Source organism: Pongo pygmaeus, chromosome 2 (genome assembly GCF_028885625.2).
Source record: "Pongo pygmaeus isolate AG05252 chromosome 2, NHGRI_mPonPyg2-v2.0_pri, whole genome shotgun sequence".
In the NCBI taxonomy this organism is placed as follows: Eukaryota; Metazoa; Chordata; class Mammalia; order Primates; family Hominidae; genus Pongo; species Pongo pygmaeus.
Window position 1 is genome coordinate 193,013,151 of NC_085930.1, and position 19,749 is coordinate 193,032,899.

At 52.0% G+C, this 19,749-nt stretch overlaps 2 protein-coding genes across 18 annotated transcripts in view; one reads left to right on the forward strand and one right to left on the reverse strand.

Moving 5' to 3' along the window:
- YEATS2 (YEATS domain containing 2) overlaps positions 1-6,661 on the forward strand; it is a 110,285-nt gene extending 103,624 nt beyond the window's left edge. For 15 of the 16 annotated variants that reach the window (XM_054479991.2, XM_054479992.2, XM_063662467.1 and 12 more), the window contains 4 exons: positions 961-1,187; positions 2,093-2,167; positions 3,153-3,226; positions 4,514-6,661. In XM_054479991.2, coding sequence (XP_054335966.1) covers positions 961-1,187; positions 2,093-2,167; positions 3,153-3,226; positions 4,514-4,622 — 485 coding nt within the window. In that variant the 3' untranslated portion in view covers positions 4,623-6,661. Of the gene's footprint in view, positions 1-960; positions 1,188-2,092; positions 2,168-3,152; positions 3,227-4,513 lie in introns of those variants that run through there. The other variant, XR_008501392.2, reaches the window with a different exon arrangement.
- A 3,278-nt stretch (positions 6,662-9,939) lies between these two features.
- On the reverse strand, positions 9,940-19,530 carry MAP6D1 (MAP6 domain containing 1). Of its 2 annotated transcripts, none has more exons than XM_054479994.2 (3): positions 19,087-19,530; positions 12,033-12,150; positions 9,940-11,482 (listed from the first exon to the last, which is right to left on the reverse strand). In XM_054479994.2, the coding sequence occupies exons 1-3, from the start codon at positions 19,485-19,487 to the stop codon at positions 11,402-11,404; spliced, it is 600 nt and encodes a 199-aa protein (XP_054335969.1). In that variant the 5' UTR covers positions 19,488-19,530; the 3' UTR covers positions 9,940-11,401. The 2 variants fall into 2 exon arrangements, with proteins under 2 accessions (XP_054335969.1, XP_054335970.1); XM_054479995.2 differs by having other exon boundaries at positions 9,940-11,431; positions 19,087-19,526.
- Between the last annotated feature and the right edge of the window lie 219 nt (positions 19,531-19,749).

Consider the following 19,749-nt stretch of genomic DNA (forward strand, 5'->3'; position numbering starts at 1 on the left):
GCTTGTCTGACTTCGCTGTGTAAGCTACTCGGAGAGCAGAGACCATATTGATGATACGGTCTTCACTGACACTGTGTGGAAAGCACAGTACTTGCACGTACTAGGCTTCCTTTTAATCTGACTGATTAGAAACGGCCCCTAACCTACAGTGGTTTGACCTGTGATTTGATGTTGTGACTTTACAATGGTCTGAAAGCTGTAGGCATCAGCACATGCCTTGACTTATGATGGGATTGCATCCAGTTAAGGCCATTGTAAGTGGAAAATATCCTAAGTCAAAAATGATATTTTCAACTTATGATGGGTTTTTCAGGATATAGCCCCAGCCGTCATAACTTGAGGAGCAGCTGGAGCTTGTTGGAGCCCAGTCAGTAAAACAGACGGCCAGGAGCTGAGTGCCCTTAAATCTTGTACCTGGTGTGGACCTCACACACTCATCCAGAAAGTGGAAGGGCACTAGTGCCCTAAACCTGGCCTTAAGGTCCTCACACTCCTGATTAGGCTTTGTATAAATCACCTTATTAGAGACTGGACCCATAATATACATTGAAATGTTAACAGTCCTGCTCTCTGAGCAGTGAGAATAGGGGTGATTCTTTTTATTTTCTTCACTCTGCATTTCTAAATTTTCCAGATTTGAGATGAGGAAAAGTCAGGTCAGTCCTTAATACTCAGAGGGAGGGGGATGGCCTGGTTTTTGGTGGCAGAAGTGAGAATTCGTACTCTTTCGTCTTAGATGGCAGTTACCTTACATAGATCACACACAAGATGCCTGTGTTTGTGCCTTTCTCCCTCATGAATTACTAGTTCTCATCATAGATCCATAGAATGTTAGAACTGGAAAGAAGGTCAGCTCCCCTGATGCTTATCCCCCTTCCTCAGACCATGGGTCTCTTGGAGACGGGAAGTCCTCTTCTGTTGGCCCCACAGCTGTCGTAACACCGCTTGCCTTTCATTCAGAGTGCCCATCATCATTCTCCTCTGCTGACAACCTCTGCCGCAAACTGGAGGACCTGCAACAGTTCCAGAAAAGGGAACCCGAGAATGAGGAGGAGGTGGACGTCCTCAGCCTCTCCGAGCCAGTGAAGATAAACATCAAGAAGGAGCAGGAAGAGAAACAAGAGGAAGTCAAGTTCTACCTGCCACCAACCCCAGGGTCTGAATTTATTGGGGATGTCACACAGAAGGTAGGGGTTGTGGTGGTAATAGTTCATGCAGCAGACCAGACTCAGAGCTAGATGTTCAGATGTTCAGCCTCACAGACACAGACTCAGACCCAGACTCTTCTGGTGGCGTAAATGCTTGACTTCCTTCTGCCTGGTTGACCAGGTGTGCTCTCAGGGCTCCCACGTTCCTGCATCAGAGCCCTTGGGCAGAAATGCTAATTACATGTGAAAAGGTTGCTTGTCGAGCGCAGACTTGAAGCAGAGCTGGCTAGATAGAAACGGTTGATTACTCTTCATCTCGTTTTTTCTCATCTGCCTCAGTAGAAGCACCTTTCCCTCATGAGGCATGTCGTACTCTGAGTTGCGCGTCAGTGCTTAATCCTCCCCTGATGTGTTGATAGCTCCTGAGTGCCCCGCCTGTGGTGCAGATGGTGTGCACCTACCTTACCATACAGAAGAGGGGTATTTATCCACCCTGCTGGAGCCTAACAGCTCTTCAGCATCTGCCAGTTGGTCAGGACCCGAGGTGAAAGACAGTGTGCTTTCATTGGATGCCATGAAGAATGGGCAAGATGCAGTTTCCAAGTGCAAACAGGACATTGGAGTCCGATTCCAGACCTTCCAGAGTGTTGATCGCTTATCAGAACTCATGGCAGATCCCAACCATGTTCTCCCACGAGGGAGATTTGAGAGATTTTAATAGGATTATAGTCATAGTTTAAAAATCAGCCAGAAATGTGGAAAAACAAGATAACATTCTTCTAGATGTCATATTCCGTGTTCCTTTCCCGTGAATTTTGCCCAGCATGTTTGCAGAATCCTTCTTCCAACCAGGCATCTGTGTGTGTCAGAGAGGCATGCTTGTTTGGAGGGAGGCTGTTTCTAAAGCAGTGATACGAACAAACGGCTTTCTTCTGCTTTTCCAGATTGGGATCGCCCTGCAGCCCGTGGCGCTCCACAGGAACGTGTATGCGTCCGTGGTGGAGGACATGATCCTGAAGGTGCGTGCCCACAGAGGACGCCAGCCAGGAAGGATGGTTGCATCCCAGGCGGTTTGGAGTAAGGGGCAAGGACAGAAAAGGAACAAAGATAACAGGCTTTAAAATTTCTCATCTTATTTGGGCTTAAGTTCTCTCTCTTTTTTTTTTTTTCTTTCTGATTTTTAAATGGACTAAGTTATGTTTCCTCTGACTCATGTGGTTTCAGGTGCTTCCTAAGATGTATTCTGGGGGTGGTGGTCAGTGCGCTCGTTGCTTTAGGAGGTGACAGAGACAAAGCCTATGGTTTTCTGTACATGTCACAGCAGCAAACAGCCCCAACTGTCCTGACCCTGGCAAGGGGACGAAAATTCCGCAGCCTCCTTCCCCAGCCTGATCCTAGCTCAGCAGTTCCTTTCCTCGTGGATCTTCTCCAAGAATAGGGATACCTCCGTAACAACTGCTTTCCTTAAATACAATGTCTAGGGCTGGGCCCGGTGGCTCATGCCTGTAATCTCAGCATTTTGGGAGGCCGAGGCGGGCGGATCACTTGGGATCAGGAGTTGGAGACCAGCCTAGCCAACATGGTGAAACCCCGTCTCTACTAAAAATAAAAAATTAGCTGGGCTTGGTGGCGCTCGGCTAGTAATCCCAGCTACCTGGGAGGCTGAGGCAGGAGAATCGCTTGAACCCGGAAGGTGGAGGTTGCACTGAGCCAAGATCGCGCCACTGCACTCCAGCCTGGGCGACAGAGTGAGACTCCATCTCAAAATAAATAAATAAATAGAATAATGTCTGATGAATGAAAATCACTCCAATTCATAACTTCTCAGAATCATGGCCTTTATCATTATGGTCTATTATTGAGACCTTTAATTTTTTCTTAAGGACTTTTTAATCCCTAGTTGCAATTGTTTCAAACATTTGGGGTAAGGGATGGGGTTAAATGCGTCCCTTCTTGCCAGCAAGCAGATGGCCATTTGAAGAATAACAGCATCTTCCGTTATAGGCTACAGAACAGCTGGTGAATGATATCCTGAGACAGGCTTTGGCAGTTGGATACCAGACAGCTTCTCACAACAGGTATTACTATCTCTGCAGTCTGTGGTGTGAGGCTTACACCTCTTTCCTAACAGTTGAATTGCCCATGAAGTTGTTTTATACTTACATCAATCCAGTAGGAGATGGAGTTAGTGCTTAGGACACTTTAGAGCCAGATGAGCTCAAGGATCTGCTCTGTCATTTTTAGAGAACCTCATGGTTGTGAAAGCTCACTTAGCTTTGCTCAGAGGTTTATATCCTCCTCATTACTTCACAGACAGCTAGGACTCTGTTTTATTACAGGGTTGAATAAATATTAGCTTTGCAATTAAAGATAACCGTGTCCATTACATGTCAGACATGAGGGCCAAGCGTTGCATATATTACCTAATTTTTCATTGCAGAACTGTGATTCCCTTTTTAAAAATCAGGAAACCGGGCTTTGAAAGGTAATCTTACCCAGCTTTCCCAGCAAATACAGTGTAGACCTGGACTTCCGACTCAGGTCTCATTGGCTCTGAGGCCCCCGGGCTCACCAGTGCTCTTTGCTGACTCTCATTTCTTTGATTGAGACACTGAGTTTCAGTCTTTTCCTAGGCCCTGAAAGGATGGTAGATAGGCCACATCTGCTTTTCTTTCAAACGAAAAGAATATTATTTTATTGCATTATGCTAAAGGCTGTCACAGATTTATAAAATTGTAGCGAAGTGCCTGAGGACATGAAGAGCCTAAATCAGAGGAATATTAGATGAAACTTCACAGGAATATATCAGACAACATAGACGTCTTTAGAGAAAAGGAAGGGGAACCAAGAGTTCCGGTCCTGCTGCCCACTGTCCTGCTTGGACCCACAGGTGAGCCAGGGGCCTCCTGTGGCCCCTGCTCACCTCTGTGCTCCCTGTTCTGGAGGGGTAGAGTGGCTTGGGTGCTTTTGATGGGACGATTAACATCACGCCTGGCCTGGCGTGGCTCCGTCTCCCATCTTTCCAGGAGATGGGAAATAAGGTCGCAGAGTTTTGTGGTGCTTTGACTCAGCTTTCGGTCTGCTGAGACTCACTCACAAATGTGTCGTTCCATTCTGCCATCCGCTTTTCTCAGTTCTCAGAATCTTTTTTCCTAATCATTCAACCAACTTGTTGGCATGCTTCTCACGCCTGTGCCTAGGAAGGCAGACCCCACCCCAGAGTGGCCCTAAGCTGTGTCTGTAGCTCAGGAGCCCCCTCCACAGGGCCTCTGCCTGGGGTGGTCCCTGTAGTGAGTTAAGTGAATAAATGATGAGATACATGTGAGAGAATTTCACCTGGTAACACCCTTTGTTTTTTGGACCAGGATTCCCAAAGAAATTACAGTGAGTAATATTCACCAGGCCATTTGCAACATTCCTTTTCTGGACTTTCTCACAAACAAACACATGGGAATATTGAATGAAGACCAGTGAGCAGAGTGAGGTGCCCTGGAGAAGCAGGCTTTGAAGGCGCAGCGAAGCTGTAACTGAGGACCCTGCTTGCTCGGGAAGGAGGTGGTTTCCAGTGCGACTTGGGATGTCATGGCTACCCAACCTTTGCCGCTGCCTGTTCCCGCGTGTCACCAGCACGCTCCACTCCAGATGAAATCCTCCTAGGACAGGAGTTTGTTTCCTGAGTGTGGAGTGAGGCTGTCAGTGGATCCGTGCTTTGTCGGCCAACGTTTCTGCAATCTTTGTAAAGGCCCCACGAGAGCGGGCCAGGCCGTGTGCCTCAGGCCCTTCTCCTCGGGTGTGCTCAAGGGGGCTCCTTGAGCCTGCCTCCCCAGGAGGTAGAAAATGAGTGGCAGGCTAGAGATTTCACCCATTTTGTGGACTGGAGTTACCAGTAGCTCCAGCAGTTACCCTGAAGAGAGAGATTGGGCTTCAGCCTTCAGCAAGTGGTTCTCTCCCCTGCCTGGCGTTGGTGTGGAGGGGCTGTACTCTGAGCCCAAGTGAGTCAGCTATAGGAAGAGGCCATACCTAGAACAAAGAACCATGAAGGCCTGAGAGACGGCAGACTGAGCAGAATTCCTTTTTTGAGCACAGGAGCATTACTAGAACCATTGTCAAAGCAGTGGCAAGGGACGGAGAGGTCCCAACGGGAGTCAGGAAGAGGTTTGATTATAACCAAGAAAACTCACTATGCTAGGAATAGACAGTGTGCACCAGTCCCAGACACTTGGCAGAAGTGTAGCAGCATTACATGTGTGTGCGAAGCAGATCGCAGGCTCCACGCCATCAGCATGGTCTGCAGGAGCTTCTGTTGCTGACCCCATGCTGAGTGGCCAGTGGGGAGCAGCGCCCGGCAGGCTCTTCTGGGGTCGTCTGTCCTATCCATGGATTGTGTGTCCTCTTCTCTCTTAAGGAGTTTTTCCCAAGAAGAAAAGTATTTAAAAGAAATACCAGTGAGTGCCTTAAAGTTGGAGAAGTAACTGCCCATGCCCAGAAATAAGGATGCCAGTGCCCAGAAGCAGTGAGATTAGGCTGTGTCCACAAGCAGAGGCCCCCTCGATGGGAGGGAGTGGCAGGCAGGAGAAGGTGGCGCTGCCAGGTGCCCGGGTCCATTGGAGGCGCCCCATCTCAGACTTCCTAACACAGCCTGTGTGGAAGGCAGAACAAACAATGCATGCCCGGTCAGAAATCTCTTCTATTCTGCTCCAGGAAAATCGGAAACCTGTGAGTCAGAGTCAGAGAAACTTACCCAAGCAACATAATTCCTGTTTTCCTGGGTCCTGTAGATGTTTGAGTCAGGAAGGTAAGGCGAGGAGTGACTGAATAAACTCTGCCTTTTAAATTGAGCATCTGGGCCGGGCATTGTGGCTCACACCTGTAATCCCAGCACTCTGGGAGGCCGAGGTGGGTGGGTCACCTAAGGTCGGGAGTTCGAGACCAGCCCGACCAACATGGTGAAACCCCGTCTCTACTAAAAATACAGAAAATCAGCCGGGCATGGTAGTGTGTGCCTGTAATTCCAGCTACTTGGGAGGCTGAGGCAGGAGAAACACTTGAACCCAGGAGGCAGAGGCTGCAGTGAGCCCAGATCATAACACTGCACTCCAGCCCTGGTGACAGAGGAGACCCTGTCTCAAAAATTGATTAATTCAGCATCTGAGGGCTGCAAGTGCAGAAGGAATCTATTCTCAGCAGGGCATAGGGCACGCACTGGCTTAACAGTTTAGTATATAAGGCTCGAATAGTCTATACGTGAACTGCTGTGAGCAAGATTGATAGGGAAGTGGATAGATTGCTTCAGCAAAGTGAACTGTGAGATCTCCAGGACAGAGGGAGAAAGATCTGATCCAAATGAGAACAGATTCGTTATTGCAGGTATGACAGCCTAAAGAAATTATCTTTTTGCAAAAGAAATATTAAATGATTTAGCAGTCTCCACGTGTGTTAATGTTTCAAACGTGTATCATAATGTGTATAATTGTGTAACAAAATTGTCTACAATAAATCTTTTGGTATTTGTGGTGGGTGTTTCTGAGTTTGAAGCATGGTACTCAGGCAGGGTTCTCCTTGCACTGGGATGAGGTGATGGTGTAGATTCTTATTGATATGTTTAAGTTAATTCCTTTACTTCTTGCCAAAAAAAAAAAATGTTGCAACCATATAAAATAAAGGATTACAGTTACATAAAAGTCTAAAAAAAATTTGGAAATGGACATAATTATTCCTGACAGCTTGGGGCAGAAGAAAACTGCATAAATGAGCTCAGAGCTTCCTTAAAGCCAAGGCAAAGAGAGAATCAGCTCCTCGTGTCTAACAAAGAAACATACCGGGTTATCTGGCAGGGTAAAATTGGACTGTGTTGAGGACTGAAAGAAGTCGCTCCTGTGACATGGTCCTTATGCCGTGACCATCTGCTAGCATATGGCTCAGAAATAGTGAAAAATCCAGAAACATAAGAGCTGAAAGATTTTGAAAGCTTTGGTTCTTCAAAGGCATTATGATACAGTCCAAGTATGCAACTTTCTGGGGACCAGACTTTGCTGAGAGTCAGAATGGAGAGTCCAAAAGTCTGATGGCTGAGAGGGGTGTGCCTAGGCTTGCCTTCGTAAATGTTCATTGTCTCAGCTAAGGTTTTGGCAGGAGCCAGAGCAGGCTCAGATCAGTGTCACAGGCAGTACCTTACGTGACTTGGACTCCAGGTGATTGATTGAAGGAGCCCTGTGTGAACGGGACCAACAGAGCTGGCTTTGGGGCTTCATCTTGACCCTGTTCAAAGGGGAGGTTCTTCCAGTCTGGGGTGGGCTGCAGGGCCCAGCTTTTCTCAAAAGCTGCTTTTGGGAACGTGGCCTGAGTCCTGGAGTTCTGTGCCATGGAGCACAGAGAGGCGAGACCTTGTTTTAAATGCCTGCAAACCCCCTCGACTTGCGGAAGGACCTTTAGGACTTTCCACCTGCAGAGCGTCATAGTGCAGCCCATGGCTGCTTGAGGCAGCTCCCGCAGTGGCAGCTTGGGTTGTGAAATAATTAAAGTTAACATTTTCTTTTGTCTGGAATTTGCTAACAGGTTGAACTGCTTTTTATTATTTATTTAGAGACAGAGTCCGGGCTGGGCATGGTGGTTCACGCCTGTAATCCCAGCACTTTGGGAGGCCGAGGCAGGCAGATCACAAGGTCAGGAGATTGAGACCATCGTGGCCAACATAGTAAAACCCCGTCTATACTAAAAATATAAAAATTAGCCGGGCGTGGTAGCGGGTGCCTGTAATCCCAGCTACTCAGGAGGCTGAGGCAGGAGAATCGCTTGAACCTGGGAGACGGAGGTTGCAGTGAGCCGAGATCGTGCCATTGCACTCCATCCAGCCTGGGTGACAAGAACAAGACTCCTTCTCAAAAAAAAAAAAAAACCAGTCTGCTCTCTCACCCAGGCTGGAGTGCAGTGGCACAATCTCAGTTCATTGCAACCTCCGCCTCCTGGGTTCAAGCGAGCACATCTGGCTAATTTTTGTATTTTTAGTAGAGATAGGGTTTCACCATGTTGACCAGGCTGGTCTCAAACTCCTGACCTCAAGTGATCCACCTGCCTTGGCCTTCCAAAGGGCTGGGATTACAGGCGTGAGCCACCATGCCCGGCTTGCATTTTTAAAAACTTTTTCTTTACAGAATTATTACAAAAATGTTTATAGAAACTTCAGCAAGCATAGGAAATGTGTTTGAAAAACTACTCATAATTCCCCCTCTGAAAGACAGATAATCACTGCTAACATCTCTCAGTGCCTTTTAGTCTTATATGCGTATTATGTATGTGTGTGTGAGATAGCTATGAGTTGGGACCACATGGTTGAGACTTGTCTCAATTGCTTCTTGGGTCACTTGCTGAACATGTTAGGCCTGTATTTAGACCTAAGTGAGTGGGAAGGAGTTTCAGCAGAACCCACATGTCCTCATAAAGAGGCCAGGCTGGGTGCAGTGGCTCACACCTGAAATCCCAGTGTTTGTTTTGTGGAGGCTGAGGCAGGAGGATTGCTTGAGCCCGGGAGTTCAGGATCAGCCTGGGCAACCATAGGGAGACCCTGTTTCTACAAAATGTACAAAAATAAATAAAAAATGGCCGGGTGTGGTAGCTCAACGCCTATAATCCCAGCACTTTGGGAGGCTGAGATGGGCGGATCTGCGGTCAGGAGTTTGAGACCAACCCAGCCAACATGATGAAGCCCCGTCTCTACAAAAATTAGCTGGGCATGGTGGTGGGCGCCTGTAAGCCCAGCTATTTGGGAGGCTGAGGTGGGAGAATATTGCTTGAACGTGGGAGGCAGAGGTTGCAGTGAGCCGAGATTGCGCCACTGCACTCCAGCCTGGGTGACAGCAAAAAAAAAAAAAAAACCAGGCATGGTGGCATGCCCCTGTGGTCCCAACTACTCGAGAGGCTGAGGTGGGAGGATCGCTTGAGCCCAGGAGGTTGAGGATGCAGTGAGCAGTGTTCACACCACTGGGTGACAAAGCAAGACCCTGTCTTGATGATGATGATGCACCCTCAGAGCAACACTGGAGTTGGTGTTTGTGAAAAGCTGTCTGCTGTGCGTTGCAGAGGCTCCTGACCATCTGTTTGCCTTGCAGTCAGGCCTGTCTGGTGTGGTGAGGCCTCCACTGCAGCTGCCCCACCAGCACTGCCAGGAAGGGGCAGGCCCGGTTGGTCCTGGCAGAGGTGCAGCAGAGCTGACCAGCCCATTATAGGAAAAGAACAAACGCACATCCGGGCGCTGTGCAGGGTGACATTGGCTGGGGGTGGTGAGGGGCTGTGAGCACACAGCATCAAGCTAGGGGATGCTGGGAGCTGCAGATGATGGGAACACAGCTGGCTCCCAGGGAAAGTGAGGAGGGGGGACTAAGGCAGGGAAAAATAATCCTAACACCTGTGCCTCAGTTATTTCCTGTACTGAGCACCCCACCCATAAACACGGATGCTCTTGGCAAGCCACAAGGTGTAGCTGGTAGCGTCGTCACTTCTCAGGTGAAGAAACAGAACCCCAGTTGCTCACAGGTAGCGAGTGGAGAAGCTGGGATTAGAGCCTGAGGAGCTTCAGAGTCCCTTTACCCGAGGCCCCTGGGTGAGGGTAGGGCACGGGTAGGTTCTGTGGGCTGCACCTAACACACGTGCCCCGCGGCCCACAGCAAGAAGTGCTCAGGATCAACAGGCCTCTGAGGCGTGGCGGCAGCTGGGCCACACTTAAGTCCTTAGCACCAAGAGACCGGAGAAAGCAAGCATAAGACTTGTGCTTATAATTTAAGAAACTGAAACTACATTTTTGCATTTTAGTAAAATCTGAGATTGTACAGTTTAATCTCATTTCCACAGACACCCAGCAGGCAGCCTCTTTTCTCTCAGAAAAATCAAACATGCAAGCCGTGAAGTCTGGAATAGCAGAACCCCTTGGATAAACACACGGTTTGGGCTGCTTCTTTAAAGCGAGCTTCTCATCAAGAGCATTTCCTTTGCTGGCATGAGGGGAGGGATGTGCCTGCCAGGGCTAGCACCTGGGAGGGACACTGCCGGGCAGCCGGAGCTGGAACCACTGTCCCACCTGCACGTCTGGTGGCTCTGAGACCTGAGTGCCACCACCTGCAGCTTAAATGCTCGTCTCACTAGAGCCACTTGTGGGCTGGAGAGGAAGAAAGATCCAAAGGGAAATCCACAAATTTCCTTACTGAAGACTGTCCCGAGCTTGTACCTCTAAGCTTTAAAAAGGGACACAGACCCTTCAAATGTGTGAAGGGCTGCTGTGCAAAGAAGGGACCGGGCGTGGCCCATGTCGCCATGCTGGCTGGAATTTACGGAGGAAGTCAGGAGAGGGCTTTGCAAAGAAAATGAACTGCCTCTTCAAAGGTGGTGAGTTCCCCGTCACTGTACATGTGCGCAGGGTAGACACAAGGGGAAGGGTTGGTGTAGAGGACATTTTAAGGTATTTCAGGGAATGAGACAAATGCCACCTTCCCAAAAACAGTTCCAGTTCTCAGCCAGTGTGTACGATAATGCCCTGCTCGTCATCCTTATGTTAGGGGGAAAATCATCATTAGTAACAAAATGTGGATTCGGTCTTTAGAACCTACCACAAGGTAAATATGATTCTTTCAATCCCAAGAAATGTTTTGTTAAAACATGAGGCTCATCTTGGCCGTAAGGAGGTCTGTGAAGTGGAAGCCCGTGACTGACGGTCTGTTTCTTCTGGAAATTTCCTCCTGGATACTCGGCATCACCATGAGTCATGCAGGTGACGGCCCAAGATTCCGACAGCTTCAACTGCAGGGGCCATTTGTAGGAAGAGCCAAGGGTCTCACTATAGGTTATAAAATCAATCAAGTGCTCATGCATCCTGGGAAATCCACCAAAAGTGGACATAACTGGTTCTTTCAAGGGCCGGATGTGTCCACATTCCTCAGCTTCCATGGACCAATTCGGTTCCCAACTGACTTGATCCTCAGGCTCCTCAGATTTCAAAACTGAGAGATGGCCAGATGGCAGTTAACGAACGCGGGAGCCTTCCACAGGCTTCTCGAGGACACTTGAGGCTGAGCTGAGCTGGGTGTGCCAAGTCCATCGGTGCATCTGCCCCGCACCAGCACTTCGGCCCTGGCGACAGCTTTGAGAGGGGCTGTGCCCTCCCGCAGGGGCCCATGCCATGCTCTCGCCCAGCCCCGCGGCAGTGGGTCCTGAGGCCGCTCCCCGGCCCTCTCCTGTCAGCAGCCATGGTGTCACGGTGCAGGCAGTCACACGTTGAGAATCCGGGGAGCTGAGGCCTGAAAGATGGCAGAGGGGTTAGGAGTGAACTTCTTCCTCACCTCTGGGACCTGAAAAATGAAGTGTGGCCACATATCAGTGGGACTTTTCCTTAACTCCCTACCCTCCCCGCCCACCCAGCTCCAGGAAAAAATCCCCTCCCATCCTCTTCCTCCTCCAGGAGTTGAGACCTGAAGGGTCGGAGGGGACTTGCCCACCGTCACAGGCGCCACTGCATTAGCAGCTGAGTGGCACACGGACCTTGCATTCTGCTCCCTGAACACTTGGGAATCGGAGCTGAGGTGCCCCCACTCCCTTCCATCGTCTCTTTCCTCTTACACAAATGCTGTGGTACTCAGGCCAGTCACTAGCGTTCAGTGGCCAAGGGTAAGATGGGGATTTAGGAGGCAGAGAGACCCTGCTCACCAGAGGCCAACACTAGAGGGCCACCCAGCTGGCTAATGATGAAGAAGTACCTTGGGTTTTTGTTCGGGACATCTGGTTGGCATTGCTGTCCCTGGTCATAATTCCATTTTGCACCATGAAAATCTGGCTCCTAATCCCTACCGGGGGAAAGAGGCCTCTATACCCACACCCCTGCCGCACCAGCTTCAGGCTGACCTGGAAGCCGGCCCCAGGGCTGCTGTCCCATCCCGAAGTGTGGGTTGTGATGACTCGGGCTGGTTTTGTCTTTGTGGATCTTGAGGGCTTCACTCCAGTCCAAGCCTGGAATTCCTGTCTGGAACAGAGAACACGGTCACAACGTTGCACAGGGTCAGCCATCCCTTTCCCGACTCGCCAGGGGCTGCTGCTCTGCCCCATGCACGGCCCTGCCAATTGCTGAAACCCTTAGCTCCAGGCAGTCCTTATCATCTTCCCAAAGACAGAACTGGCAAGGCAAGCGCACTCCTGCGCAGGCCCAGCTCCAGGAGAAAGTAGGTGTGTGGCCGCCTGGCCCCTCACCTCAGCGATCCACTGGGAAATCTGGGCTCACCCCAGCCCCTAAGGAAGTAGGAGAGGAAGCTTATTCTCACACTGCAGGCGAGCGACAGGGTCAGGGCAGAGCTCAGTCAGCACCTGGGTCTCATTCAGAACGCGCCAGCACCTGGCACTGCTGGGTCTTGGAGATGAGCAGCCCCGGCGCTCTACCTGCACCCCCTGCAATTCTCCCACACCTGCCCCTCCAGAGCCAGGCTGCTTCAAGAGACCCAGGTCATGGTGGCCACTTACGCCTGAAGAGCAAATGCCCTCAGCACCGGGCACAGCCCTGGCTCGCCAAACCCGCTTAAGACTGAAAAGAAAAATAAGGCTCAGAACTTCTAGTTTTTTATACTTTGTCTCATTAACGCATGCAGAAGAATGGATCGCAGTGACCATCTCAAAAGACTCCAAGGTGGCCTGGCCTTTGCACAGCTCTGTGCATGCTGGAGGGAGTGGATCATGCGCTCTTGCTGAGCCTGTGGCTGGGAGGGTGGTGTGATGGGGGAAGGCGGGCCCTGGAGGGAGAGGATGAGGCTGGCACCGCTAGCTCCATGTCCCGGGAGCAGCTTTCTCCATGAAAAGACAGTGCTTCCATTTCTCTGAACAAAAGGGACCTCCTTTAATTCTACCCACTCCTCTGCAAGATGGGGAGCTCAGAAGGCAGAAGTCCTTGTGTCCCAGGAGCACCTGGCCAAGGTTGAAGTGTCCAGCTAGCCGGGCCTGGCACCCACATGTGCGTGGGGTTGCTCCTGCCCAGGCTGGACACTGCCAGGGTTGGGCTTCAGGCCCTGAGGTCAACAAAGCTGCCTTTCTCCTTGGCAGCTGCACAGCTGGGGCACCACTGGGCAGGCTGTGTGGGCAGGGAACGGCTGTGTCCATGGCCAGCACTGGGGTGCCAGGAGGAGAGCTGGGCCGGGGCCCCATCAGGTAATTTTGACTCTCGAATCCGCGAGCTTCTAAAGACCAGCTGCCCAAACCATCTGCTGCTCTGTTCCTCCTGGGGAAGCAGGTCCTCCCCTGGGCGTGCCCTTCTGTCCCCAAAACACTTCGTGTGCCCACGCTGAGCCTTGGGCCTGGCATCCTGAGCCTGCTGCCCTGAGGTGGCTGCAGGGGATCTCAGAGCAGGAAGCGACCAGAGCCACAGACTACAGCAATCCTGGCAGCCGCCAGAGGAGGGACCCAGGGCTGGAGCCCAGATGGGAGAGGGGATCTTAAAGATGGAATTGGCAGGACCCAGTGACTGCCTGGAGAGAAAGAAAACAGACTAATGGTTCAGGCCAAGATTAGTAAGAAATACAGGCCTCCCTGCCTGCTGTGTCCCCCTTACAGTGCTCAAGCATGTTCCGGCATCGGCCCCAGATGGAGGATTGGGAGGCCTGGGTTCTCAGCCCAATATGGCTTCAGACAAATTGCTCAACTTCCCTGAGCCTCAGTTTCTTCTGAAAAGTGGGGCTGCTGACCCAAGTGCCTGAGGTCATTGTGAGTCTTCATTTCGGGCACTCAGTAAAGTGGGGCCGGAGTCTTGCGGAACTCGAATGATCAGCCCGTTAACTGCCCCACCTAGGAAGGAAGGAGGGAAGCGACAGGGAGCAAGGACTGCCTTCCAGAAATGGGCGGGGCTAGCACCTGGGCCAAAGGTGCCAAACGGCCCAGAGAGAATTCAGAGGGGGCCTGTCAGGTGGAAGGAGCCAGGCTGGCTGTGGGTAGGACCTGCTGTGCCCATGTGGCCAGGCAGGCAAGGCAGATCAACTCACATGCAGACCAGAAGCCAGCAAGGCAAGCCCTGCAGGGGTGGAGAAGCTGAGGCCTGGGGGTCCTGGGTAGTCCCTTAAGACCCCTGAGTTAGGAGTGGCCTCACATCTTTGGGATTCCTGGCTCTGTTCGTTTCCTTGGCCTTCTGAATTTCTTAAAAGTTTGCTTAGATGATGTGCATCTGGCAAGACAAGGCTGGAGGGAGTGGCTTGTGCCAGGTCCCAGAGCTGGAAGGTGGGGGGTCCCAGAGGCCCACTGGCATGTCACTGGGGGGGTCAAGTTCAGCAGTGATCCTGTGTTTCTGCTCGAATTGGGGGCAGGGGTCCAGGCAGCCAAACTCTTGCTATTCTTGCTTTTCCGATGAAGAAAGGGTCAGAGAGGCTGACCCGGCCAGGCGTGGTGGCTCACGCCTGTAATCCCAGCACTTTGGGAGGGCAAGGCGGGCAGATCATGAGGTCAAGAGAACGAGACCATCCTGGCCAACATGGTGAAACCCCGTCTCTAGTAAAAAAAAAATACATAAAAATTAGCCAGGCATGGTGGCGGGTGCCTGTAGTCCCAGCTACTTGGGAGGCTGAGGCAGGAGAATGGCGTGAACCCGGGAGGTGGAGGTTGCAGGGAGCCAAGGTCACGCCACTGCACTCCAGCCTGGGCAACAAAGCGAGACTCCATCTCAAATAAATAAATAAATAATAAAAAATAAAAATACAAAAATTAGCTGGGTGTGGTGGCGGGCGCCTGTAGTCCCAGCTACTCCGGAGGCTGAGGCAGGAGAATCGCTTGAACCCAGGAGGCGGAGTTTGCAGTGAGCCGAGATGGCGCCACTGCACTCCAGCCTGGTGACAGAGTGAGACTCCGTCTCAAAAAAAAAAAAAAGAAAAAAAAGCAAAAGAAAAAAAGAGAGGCTGACCCACCTGAATTTACACACCAGGAGGTAAGACCCCCAACAAGCCCCGACTCCTGTCTGTCAAGGCTTTTCCACAGCTGGCCTCAGGACACAGTTCAAGAAAGCAAGTGACTCCAAGGAGGCAGCTCTTAAGGGATGAAAACCCATGGGGGCTACAAATTTGATCTCTGGGGCAAGTCACACGGGTTCCACTCCCTTCTCTGCCATTCAGAGCTGTGCCAGCCACTCAGTTTCCTCGTCTGTAGAATGGGGACGGCAAGCACTACATGAAGGCCGCAGGGGGGCTAACCTCAGGGAGTGCTGAGCCTGGTGTGTGTTAAAGCAGAGAAGGTGACAGCTAGCACCTTTACCGTCACCAGAGCTGGGAGGACCCGGCAGGACATTCACTCACCATATGTTCCACACAGATGAGGGACTGCTTTTTTTTTTTTTTTTTTTTTTTTTTTGGGAGATGGAGTCTTGCTCTATTGCCCAGGCGGGAGTACAGTGGCTCTATCTCGGCTCACTGCGTCCTCCACCTCCCGGGTTCAATGGATTCTCCTGCTTCATGAAGCCTCCCGAGTAGCTGGGATTACAGGTGTGTGCCACCACGCCCAGCTAATTTTTAGTAGAGATGGGGCTTCACTGTGTTGGCCAGGCTGGTCTCGAACTTGGGATCTGCCCGCCTCATCCTCCCAAAGTGCTGGGATTATAGGGGTGAGCCACCATGCCCGGCCTAATTTTTATATTTTTAGTAGAGATGGGGTTTCACCATGTTGGCCAGGATGGTCTTGAACTGACCTCAGGAGATCCGTCCATCTCGGCCTCCCAAAATGCTGGAATTACAGGTATGAGCCACTGCGCCCGGCCTCTTTTTAACTTTAAAATAAAAAAAAAAAACTTCTGTGATAAGCATCCTTACAGCTAAATCTTTGTTCATATCATCATTTCTTTGGGATAAATTCCTACCTGTGGAATTAAAGAGCCAAAAGGTATGAACTTATCCCCCAATTTTATTAGTTTTAAAAACCAAGCTGGGCACAGTGGCTGATGCTTTTAATTCCAGCACTTTGGGAGGCTGAGGCAGGAGGATCGCTTGAGCCCAGGAATTTGAGACCAGCCCGGGCAACATAGACCCCATCTCTAAAATACACATACACACCCACACACACACACACACACACACAAACACACACACAAACCCACGTGCAGTGCCCGCCTGTGGTCTCGGCTACTCGGGAGGCTGAGGTGGGAAAACCACTTGAGCCTGGGAGGTTGAGGCTGCAGTGAACTGAGATCATGCCCCTGCGCTCCAGCCTGGGCAACAACAACAACAACAAAACAAACAACAACAAAAAAACCCCCAAAAACCCAACCGTATCAAGGCATTATTTCCAAACCATACAATTCATCCATTAAAAACGTACAGCTGGATGACTTTTGACAAATGTAACCACTTGGGTACCACCACCATTATCAAGACACAAAGAACATTCCCTGTCCCCAGGAGGAGGCTCCCTCATAGGTCCGCACTTTGTAAGGAACTCGCTGGGGGACAGTGGGTGCAGGGTGGGTCTTGCATTCACTGACACGTGCTCAAGCTGAGCTGCTAAAGCTGGAGTGGGCAACACTGAGCCGCAGTGCTCAGGCCCTAGACTAGCCAGCTGGAGGGACCTGAATAGCGGAGAGTCTGGAAGGCCAGGGGTCCTGAGCGTGCAGCGCATTCCAGCGGCTGAAGTTCTAGGCACCAGAGCAGGGCAAGGGGTGGAGCTTGCAAGGAGACAGCTTCAGCTCCGGGAAGGAAGCGCTTTCTGTCAGTTACAACAGTCTGCCCATGGAGCGAGCTGACTTGCATGGCGCTGGGCTCCTCTTTACTAGGGATGTTCTAGCAGAGGCTTAGCTTTTATTTATTTGAAACAAGGTCTTGCTCTGTTGCCTAGGTGGAGTGCAGTGGCACAAACACGGCTCACTGCAGCCTCAACCTCGCAGGCTTGAGGGATCCTCCCACCTCAGCCTCCCAAGTAGCTGGAACCACAGGCAGGCACCACCACGCCCAGCTAATTTTCTATTTTTTGTACAGGCAAGGTCTCACTATGTTGCCCAGGTTGGTCTTGAACTCCTGGGCTCAAGTGATCCTCCCACCTAAGCTTCCCAAAGTGCTGGGATTACAGGCGTGAGCCACCATGCCTGGCTGGCTTAGCTTTTAGAAGCAGTCCCTCAGCTGGGCACAGTGGCTCATGACTGTAATCCCAGCACTTTGGGAGGCCGAGGCAGGCGGATCACGAGATCAGGAGTTCAAGACCAGCCTGACCAACATGGTGAAACCCCGTCTCTACTAAAAATACAAAAAATTGGCCGGGCGTGATGGCACACACCTATAATCCAAGCTACTCAGGAAGCTGAGGCAGGAGAATTGCTTGAACCTGGGAGGCGGAGGTTACAGTGAGCCGAGATGGCACCACTGCACTCCAGCCTGGGCGACAGAGCGAGACTCTGTCTCAAAAAAGAAAAAAATAAAAAATAAAAATAAATAAAAATTAACTGGGCATGGTGGCACAAGCCTGTAATCCCAGCTACTCGGGAGGCTGAGGCAGGAGAATTGCTGGAACCAGGGAGGCAGACATTGCAGTGAGCCGAGATTGCACTACTGCACTCCAGCCTGGGTGACAGAGCGAGACACCGTCTCCAAAAAAAAAAAAAAAAAAAAAAGTTAAAAAGATAGGCAATACATGGACATGTTACAAAGGCAAAAAAAAGCAATCGTTCAAAAGAGCAGAGTGAAAAGCCTTCCACCCCTGGCAGTCCCCATCAAGTTCCTCTCCCTGACGGTACCATCTCCTCAGACATCCTTCAGGGCATCCTGTGCTTATTGGAGCATATGTGTGTATATTAATACCCCTTTTTAAAACGCAAATAGCCTACGTGCTGCTGGGCACCTTGCTTTTTTGGTATGCGTATATTTAAGATCCGCTGGGTTTCAGTACCCCATTTCGTGGCTGTGCTATAATGAACCAGTTCCCTGCATCAGCAGGACAAGGGGGTTGTTGTACAACGTCTCCACATATCTTACGCTCCTGAGCTCCCACCCTACCTTGCAGGATACCTGTAGGGAAAATTCCTAGTAGTGAAATAGCTGCATCAAAGGAAAAGTGGTGCTTTTCATAGTCCCACATTAGAAACACCCTAAATAGTCAATGGTAAGGAAGTAGATAAATAAAATTTGAAGATATAAAGGCATATCCATAGGATAAAATACTGCACGTTTATTAAAATTCATGTTGCAGAACATGTAGTAACACGGACAGACTTCTACAACTGGTGAAAAAAGTGTACAGTAAGAATCTAACCATGTAAAAATATATCAATGCATATGCACCAAATGCACATTACGGAGTAGAAAGAACTCGTCTGGGGAGGGATTAAGGAGATATTTATTTTGTTGTAATTTCTGTACTTTCCCATCTTTCTACAGTATGAATGACTTTTGTGGTAAGAGGAAAAAAGGGAGAAAGCCCTCGGTTGTCCAGGAGCAGAGTTGGGCTGGGAGGCGGGGAGGGCCCGCGGACCCGTTCTCCCTGAAAGCCCCTGTCACAGTGGGACTCCGAAGGGCTCACCCACACGGGACCCCGCGCTCGGTCCTCACCACCAACGCCCGCACAGAAGGCAGTGACTGGAGACAGCTGGGGGACATGGCCTGCGCGCACCCCTCGCACGGCTAGGCCCGGCGGTGGGAGTTAAAAGGGAGGCCGGTTCCAACTCAGCTGAAGGCAGGCCATTCTGACGGCTGCCCCCAGGAGGGCGGCTGCGAGCTCGGCGGTGCGCTCCCGGCACGGGGGTGCTCGAGCACTGAGTCCGGGCACGGAGGAGCGAAGGCGCCGCCTGCAGTGCCCACGGACCAAACGGGGGTGACCTCTGAGGCCGCCGGCAGCTCCGAGGTCGCGTGGATCCGGCTCCAGGCGCCTCCGCTCTCCCGCCCACCCCATCCCTCTGGCTCCGGGCCTCCGCGTCCTCCCACCACAGGGTGGGGACTCGTTGCGGTCCCTACCCCGCCCATACCTGTACGACGTGGTCGCTGCTGCAGCCGCGTCCGCGTCGCCGATGGGCAGCACGTAGACCCCGCGGGCGCCGGGCGCAGGTGGCGCGGAGGACTGCGCGGAGGATTTGCCCCTGCGGCCGCCCGCCCCCGGTCCGCGCCCCGGCAGCGGATCCTTGGGCCCGGCGGGCGCCGTCCACAAGCCGAAGTCCCGCTGGTACTGAGTGAGCGGCACGTCCCGGCCGGAATCCCGGGCGCCCGCGGGAGGCTGGCCCCTACGGGAGGCGGCGCCTCCCGGGCCCGGCTCCTCGCTGTCAAGGTCCGAGTAGCCGTGCAGGGTCAGCGGCACCGCCACGTCGGAGCGGTCCAGCTGGTTCCAGCGCCGCGCCAGGCAGCACAGGCGGCTGATACAGGGCCACGCCATGCCAGCGCCGGCGCCCGCCGCCCAGCTCCTGGCGCGCGGCGCTCCCAGCCGCGCCTCCTGCGCCCAGCGTCCCCGCCCCCGCAGCCCGCCCCGCGCCGCCGCAGCACCGCCCCCCGGCACGAGAGTGGGCGTCCCGGGGCGGGGGCGCACTCGGCGGCAGCCCCACTTGGCCGGGGCCGGCTGCGCACGGCTGGAGCCGGAGGGCGCGCGGACGGGGGAAAGCCTGCACCGTCGCCAGGGGGCACCGGAAACCGCCTGCAGT

What these genes read in the sequence shown, in the direction of transcription:
- MAP6D1 (XM_054479994.2), bottom strand. Translation starts at nt 19,487, where the DNA reads ATGGCGTGGCCCTGTATCAGCCGCCTGTGCTGCCTGGCGCGGCGCTGG. An exon ending in GCAGCGACCACGTCGTACAG is followed by an intron (nt 12,151 to 19,086) that starts GTATGGGCGGGG and finishes TCTCTGTTCCAG; the next exon opens with ACAGGAATTCCAGGCTTGGA. An exon ending in GCCCTGGGGCCGGCTTCCAG is followed by an intron (nt 11,483 to 12,032) that starts GTCAGCCTGAAG and finishes TTCATTTTTCAG; the next exon opens with GTCCCAGAGGTGAGGAAGAA.